The 7012-nt window shown below is 51.8% G+C and overlaps 4 protein-coding genes across 4 annotated transcripts; 3 read left to right on the top strand and 1 right to left on the bottom strand.

Annotated features, from left to right (window-relative positions):
• Nucleotides 1-1048: 1048 nt before the first annotated feature.
• On the top strand, nucleotides 1049-2412 carry GLOTRDRAFT_96505 (uncharacterized protein; the record flags this gene model as incomplete). The annotated part of the gene is made up of 4 exons (XM_007872127.1): nucleotides 1049-1055; nucleotides 1300-1301; nucleotides 1352-2103; nucleotides 2157-2412. The coding sequence occupies 4 exons, from the start codon at nucleotides 1049-1051 to the stop codon at nucleotides 2410-2412; spliced, it is 1017 nt and encodes a 338-aa protein (XP_007870318.1).
• Nucleotides 2413-2456: 44 nt separating this feature from the next.
• Nucleotides 2457-3106, top strand: GLOTRDRAFT_49148 (uncharacterized protein; the record flags this gene model as incomplete). Its single annotated transcript, XM_007871986.1, has 2 exons — nucleotides 2457-2523; nucleotides 2577-3106. Coding segments are annotated over 2 exons (597 nt in total), but the record flags the coding sequence as incomplete, so codon positions are not given.
• Nucleotides 3107-4087: 981 nt separating this feature from the next.
• On the bottom strand, nucleotides 4088-5143 carry GLOTRDRAFT_133220 (uncharacterized protein; the record flags this gene model as incomplete). The annotated part of the gene is made up of 4 exons (XM_007872126.1): nucleotides 4088-4211; nucleotides 4264-4385; nucleotides 4444-4780; nucleotides 4830-5143. 4 exons carry the CDS (start codon nucleotides 5141-5143, stop codon nucleotides 4088-4090), a joined length of 897 nt encoding a protein of 298 aa, XP_007870317.1.
• A 516-nt stretch (nucleotides 5144-5659) lies between these two features.
• Nucleotides 5660-6253, top strand: GLOTRDRAFT_133219 (uncharacterized protein; the record flags this gene model as incomplete). The annotated part of the gene is made up of 1 exon (XM_007872125.1): nucleotides 5660-6253. The coding sequence occupies one exon, from the start codon at nucleotides 5660-5662 to the stop codon at nucleotides 6251-6253; it is 594 nt and encodes a 197-aa protein (XP_007870316.1).
• Between the last annotated feature and the right edge of the window lie 759 nt (nucleotides 6254-7012).

Raw genomic sequence — 7012 nt, 5'->3', positions numbered from 1 at the left:
AAATGAAAGACCTGTAGATGTTGAAGACACAAAACGTACCTTACACTCGCACGGCGCGGACGTTCGGGCGAGGCGTCGGCGTACGTGACAGTGTACAATTCGTCGGCGCCGAACCCTGCTCGCGCACGATGCCTATGAGAGACGATGGCGTAAATGAAAGATCTGTAGATGTTGAAGACACAAAACGTACCTTACACTCGCACGGCGCGGACATTCAGGTGAGGCGTCGGCGTATGTGACAGCGTACAATTCGTTGGTGCCAAACCTTGCTCACGCACGATGCCTATGAGAGACGATGGCGTAAATGAAAGATCTGTAGATGTTGAAGACACAAAACGTACCTTACACTCGCATCGCGCGGACGTTCGGGTGAGGCGTTGGCGTACGTGACAGCGCAGCTACCGTCCAATCCGTCGGCGCTGAATCTCGCGGCGCCAAATCTTGCTCACTCGTGGGCGAGTGGTTGCGCTAGCTCTCGTGGAGCAGGTCTACGCCGTCAGTAAGGCGCCGTAGTCACTGTCACAGACTAATACTATAATCATACCATATAGTTCACGAAGCCATTACCGTGACCGCAGTTCGTACGTCGCCTCGTATGAGCCACGCATACAGTTGTACGGGTTGTTATATATCTCATCGTCGTCGTTGTGTGATGTGCACCGTGTCGTTGTGTGATGTGCACCGTAGGGCGTCTTCACTCCTTCGTGGACAGAGCAGTCGGGACGTGTCATTGTCGTGGATGAAAGTGTCGCCTATAGATCGAAAGGGCCGGGTGTGCGTCGAAGGCGCGAAAGTACGGATGGTAGCGGCGAAGGCGCGAAAGTGCGGACTTAGGAGAAACGGGCGCCTCAATGGCACATGACGCGGACTCACGCCTGTGGCGCTCTCACCGACGCGTTTGTTGACGTGTCTGCTCCGTGTTTCCTGACGCTTTTGCCTCGCTGCACCCACCCACGCACAGACCAACAGTTCCCTGTATAAAACACCCTGCCTGCTGTCTCTCGTCCTTCGTACCAAGGGTTGTGCCTTTGACGGCGCTTTCTCAAAGATGCACGGTGAGCACTCCATGCTTGACTGGGCAGGACCTGTCCGAGAGGCTGCGTGACGACTGCGAGCTCGCTGCCGTGTCTTTCGCGATATTGCGGACCTTCGTGTGTCGGCTGGGCTCCGGTGATGCAGCAGACGGTCGTCCGCGAGTCTGCTCGTGACCAGCAGCTGCCGTCCTCCTCTCTCTTTCGGACAACGAGCTGACCGCGTCTCATGTCTTAGTCAAACAATTTGTCGCTCGCTTTCTGGTAGAGGTATGTGCCGCACTGCTCTCATGTACAAGTACTAAACCAGCACCGTTCAGATTGGGAGGGCGACGAGCCCAACAAGAGATGCTGAACCTCCTCGGGTGAAAGTTTTCCGGTCGACGCGCTCCGGTCGAGCGTTCTCACCGTGGTCTCGAGAGAACGTTATCCAGCCATCAGCTTCGTTCAGCCTGGAGGAAGCGCTTGCTGACTGTGAGGGCCGTGCTTACAGTCAGGACGTTTTGGATAGGGCTGTGGATGACGACGAGGATAACGTTGACCTCACTTCAGACCCTTATTGGTCAGTTGTGACTCAGTCTACAGCTCCAATAGCCTCTTCGTTACCTCCAGCCTCTTCGTCATCTCTACCCTCCTCCGACCACTCCACGCTCACTATATCCAACAACCTGCCTCCTTCATCCGCCGCCTCTATCCCTTTGGGTATGACGCCGCCCTCTGCTCCTATTACCTCTACCTCACCAACAACGTCCCTCTCTTCTACGTTCTCCCCTAAGCAAAAGGCAGCATATCATCGCCTCCAGCAGAAGAAGAAGCGCCGGAGAAGGGAGGATGAAGCCAAGTCGACTCTACTCGGGTCACGAGGCATGCATAGTCTTAAACAGAAAGAGGTCTCGCTGAAGAGGAAGGCTGGCGTGCATGCTGTTCCCGTGAAAGGCGACCAGCAGGTGTTTCACAGAGGGAAGTCCGGCTACCAGGGTGTTAACCAGAAGGCAACCCCGGATGCAGGGCGGGAATACAGGCTGGATGATCCTGTGATCAAGGGCATGCAGTACGTTGAATGGGATGGAGTGTAAGTCTATCTATAGTTTCAGCTTTTACTGGCCTTTGACGTTAGCCCTGTAGAACACCCAAGGCCGTTGCTGACCCGGATTGTGACGGCCGGGTCCTGGTAGTCCTTGCTGGTGCTCCCCGTGAGGGCTGGGATGAAGTTTGTCAAGGAGCTTCCGAGGCCATGCTCGCTGCTGGCAAGAAGTTCAACTGCTCGGACAAGAAAAAGGCTCACCGCCGGGGAGTTTTCCCTGTGGCCACCACAGGTATATCATATGGAGGTGGACGAAAGGTCGGTCGCATCTGCTCTATTGCCGCAAACTGGTATTGATGCAATAAAAGGCACCAGGCAATATCCGAATCGATGGTGTGATCAATCTCCTCATCATCCGCTCACTGCTCGACAACCCTTTCATCCAACGAATTGTAGGTTTTGCGAACCGTACGTTGTGCCTTCATGCTCCCTTTAACTCTTTGCTAACAGAGACCCTGCAGAGGCCTTTGATCTCTATGCCCCCCGTCTATTCAGCTACTATGTCAACATGCTCAACTACCTATGTGAAACCGACCCCAGGCTTGAGCGACACTTTGCAAAGTCTGCATTTGCATGTTATGCTTTCAATTTGGGAGGCAAGGTTCGGTCGTGGGTTCATACTGACCATTTGAACCTTGCTTTCGGATGGTGTAGTGTTACGGCCTTGGGTAATTTTGATCCAAAGAAAGGTGGCCACTTAGTCCTGTGGGACCTTAAGCTGGTGATTGAGTTTCCTCCCGGTTCTACCATATTTTTACCATCAGCTCTCCTACGCCACTCAAACATACCTGTACAGCCTGGAGAGGAAAGGCTATCTTTTGTGCAATGGACGGCTGGAGGATTATTTCGGTGGGTGGACTTTGGATTCAAGCCTGCTGGGATATTTGCCAAGGAAGTTGGCAAGAAGGCAGCTGATGAAGCCAACAAGGCTCGGTGGCGGGAAGGTCTTAACTTACTGCCTCGATTGTCCGAAGTCTCTTCAACGTCATAGTACTAGTTCAGTATATTAATTGAAGAATCACTATTGCACTTAAGCTTCAGAGCCGCTATTCTCATCTAACGGCACCTGGCTACCCTCTCCATACAAGTCCATAAAGTGAGCGTACAGACTAAGTCCCTGTGACCATGAGACTGCTCGAGGCCACCAAACCGCAAATGGGAGAGGGATGTCTATGTACTTACGACCACTCCGGATGGACTGGAACTCAGGATACCCATCTCCATCCCACTCAGCATCATGAACCCCAAATCCCTCAGGAACGACTTGCTTGTCTCGGAGCTCCTGTAAGGCAGCCAAGAAGGCAGTTGTGACTTTGGGAGTGAAAGGACTATCAGCTGCGGGAACGGCAACAGGGTCATGACGTATATGGTGCACTTGCTCATGGGCGATGTGGCTGTCAAGGTCTTCATCGGAGTCATCTTCATCGTCCGAGTGACCAGCTCCAGTCTGACCATCATGGACAACTTCATGGGCTGAGTCGGCACCATAGTACTGATTTAAGATATCAGGATGGACATCCTGGAAATCGTCATAGACTCCATGCTCCAATTGACCAAGAAACCGTAGATCCTAGAGCAAAAACATATATAAAGTGATCTTGGAATACTCATAGCCACTCACCGAAGGGGTTTGGTCTGCTTCTCCCAATATCGGGTGGTGGTTCCAGTCTTGTTGGAATTTGGCACAGTCGTCACGGATATCGTGAAGAAATAGGGTGTGCAGTAGCCAGAGATGACCAGGGTCTTTTGGATTCAGCCGATGAAGATGTTCCAATCGAGTAAAGAAAGCCCGCCATTGCCTGCCGAATTGAGATCCGACTTCAACCCAAAGACGTTCAATGCGAGTGTTCCGAGTTGAGCTGTATACTCTTAATCACTTCTTTGGATGAGAGTCAAAGGAAGACTACTTACCTACCCCACATGAATGATGCCCGGTTTGGTCCACGATACTTGATCATCCATACACAGACCTCTAAATTCTCGCCTCCACGATCTCCTCGAACCCTGGATGGTAGCCCATACTCTGCAACTGCATCAAGAAACAGGTCGAGAACTGTGGAGGCACGATTATTTGTGTTGACCTGTATTCCGACAACCTTGGGGCAAATCTCAGCTCTAGTAAAACCCGATCAGTCAAAGGGCACTCACACTCCGACAGAATCCATCCACAATGCCATGAACAACAACACCCCACCGTATGAGCTTATGGTAGCCATCCATATGCCACAGATAGTTAGGACGAGGGACGTTGTACTCTCGCCGATCGATAGCTTCATGGTTACGGAGCACTTGACCCAATCCGTCGATACGTCGGAGTGAAGTACGTACACGACGCTTCTGGACTCTCAGCCCATGGCTCTTCAGGAAGCCAATTACGTAGCGCAAACCAGACATCGGTCGATGTTTCTTGTAGAGTCGAACAAGCAGATCAATGTCATTGTCGGAGATGTCAGAGAATCGCTGGTAGACACCATAGAGCTTCAGCTGCTTGCTCACAGCATTTCGATGCATGCCAAGGAGATCAGCAAGCTTCTGGATGCTGATTTTACGGTGTGTAGACATTGCTTCATTGAGCCAGGTGGGATTGATAACCTTCCGAGGACGCCCACGGCGCCCAGTCCGGATGATGGTGACAGGATTGAAGTGGTGGACCTTGGCTTGCTCACTGACTAGGGTAAGCACGAACTCTAGCAGCTATATGGTGATACACGTACACGCCATCCGCTGCGAAAGCTGCCCGTTCCAAGTCTACAGTAATCTTCGCCAGCGCGTGAGCACATCCAGAGCTCCAATGCTCATCAGCGACCTCTTGATCTAAAGCCTCTAGAATAGGGATCATCCTTTTCAGAATCCGTTCCGAGTGGATACGGAGCCGTAGAGGGTCTCCATCTTCCTGTCGTAACAAGTCCGAGGCACGGGCATACGCATCGTGAAGAATTTGATGGGCCCGAAGAACATTAGCAGACCAGACTGTGCCATCAACAGAAGGAGGCAGGGGAGGGAAGACAGCAGGACGGGGTGTATCCATAGAGTGCACGTAAGATGTTTGTCAGATTCAGGACAGATTGGAAGTGCGACATACCAGATTGGGCAGTGGCTGAGAAACTGTGACACTGCTCATTCCTGCTATGTCGGCTAAAATTCACCACCCGTACTTTTATTACAAGGACGGGTCATTCAGAATGCAGGTAGAGTCTACTGGGATTTATTATTAACCATTGGACATATACTAAAGACATAGTGTAGCTGGGGAACACTCTATATAACCTGCATCTTAGCCTTCTCTCCGAACGCTCTACAGTCTTCAGAAATATGCTGATGATGCCATCACCGGTTGGAATAGAAGTTGAGGGAAGCTCAGATGAGAATCCAATGGTGCTGCCAGCAACAATAGAGCAGAAGGAGTTTGACATCCTGCTTGAGTACATGTTTAGGGGGTACGTGTTAGTTGTTCCAGCAGAACATCACAGTTAATGGAAAAACAAGACGTACAGCTGCTCCTCCAAGCCTGGACAACCTGATTGTGATCCTGAAGCTGTCAACAATGCTAGAAATCGATGATGGAAGAACCTATGCCATCGACCAGCTGTCGAAGAGGGCAGACCTGACCTCAGCTCTTCAGTTTCACCTCGGATGTGCACACCATGTTACTGAATGGGTGGAGCCTGCCTTTCGGGCGTTGATGAAAATACCATTCAAAGATATCTCGAGGGAGATCGCTCACCTCATGGGACCTGACGCCTTTTACATCCTCTCTCAAGCCCACACTGCGATCAGAGACCACCTGAACATCCTCGCCTTCTATCCTTCCGATCCTATCGAGAGCGTCCGCTGCTTCCGGCCAGGCAGATGCACTGAAGCCTGGGTTTCGCAGTGGTGGCAGGGAGTCGCAAAGCACCTGCTTCACCCTGACTCGGGAAAGTCAGGTAGAGAGATCTTGGGGATGCTGGAAGAGGTATCGATCCCAGGGATGTGTCGGAATTGTCAGAAGGAGAACGTTGACTGGGTGAAGCAGACAGGAGTGATGACGAAGGCCGACGAGTACTTTGAGGGGGCAGTGGAGCAGATCGTGGCAGCATATGGGAGCAGGGACAAGGGTAAGGCAGCAGCAACTGCTGTTGAGGATGACGAGGCCTAGCGATGGTACCCCAAGAGTAGCTGTGTTCGCTGTAGGAGCCTAGATATGTGCAGTCGACAAGTTATGCGCGTGTTCAGCGAATGTGTGCATATTTGGGTGTGTTATATAAGCATTTCCATTTTTAGGGCAAATGGACCGTCATATTTTTGGGGATAGAGGATAACCGAGGCTATATATTCAAGTGGCGAACAACTTCTGCTGTACCGTCCACATATACTCCTCTGACCCGACACTAATGGTCAATCAACGTGGGCAGCAGCAAGCGAAGAGGGGCAAGACAGGCTCTGGCCGAGGTAGAGGCAGAAAGCAGAACAACAAGAACACCCCCAGCAAGGAACGGCTCAATGCAACTCCTCCCTCACCAAAGTCTTACCCGAAACCACGCCCAAACTACAAGGGTGCACTCAGATTGCGTACACCTCCGCAGTTGAAAGCCCGGTGTCCCCGGCGAGCCCGGCCATAGAGTCGACGCGCAGTCCTTCGATCACAGGAACTTTCATCTACAAATACTAGCTGCTCGGGGCTATAATGAATGCCCATATGGAAACGGAAGTCGGCTCGAACATCTTCATCGCGTTCAAGCGCCTTTTTCGTTATCTGTAGGCAAACGATCCGGGTCTACCTAAGTATGATACTAGGCAGCACACTGGAGGCTTACCCTCTTCCTTGTCTGACCTAGGCGTTGCAATGCCTCCGCAACAGAGGCGCGGCTTACATGTGAACCGCGAGTTTCTGCAAGTGCCGCTGCAAGTCGTCAAG

Source organism: Gloeophyllum trabeum (genome assembly GCF_000344685.1).
Source record: "Gloeophyllum trabeum ATCC 11539 unplaced genomic scaffold GLOTRscaffold_00016, whole genome shotgun sequence".
NCBI classification, from domain to species: domain Eukaryota; kingdom Fungi; phylum Basidiomycota; class Agaricomycetes; order Gloeophyllales; family Gloeophyllaceae; genus Gloeophyllum; species Gloeophyllum trabeum.
The sequence above is the reverse complement of the archived record's forward strand: the minus strand, read 5'-3'. Positions and strand labels throughout refer to the sequence as shown.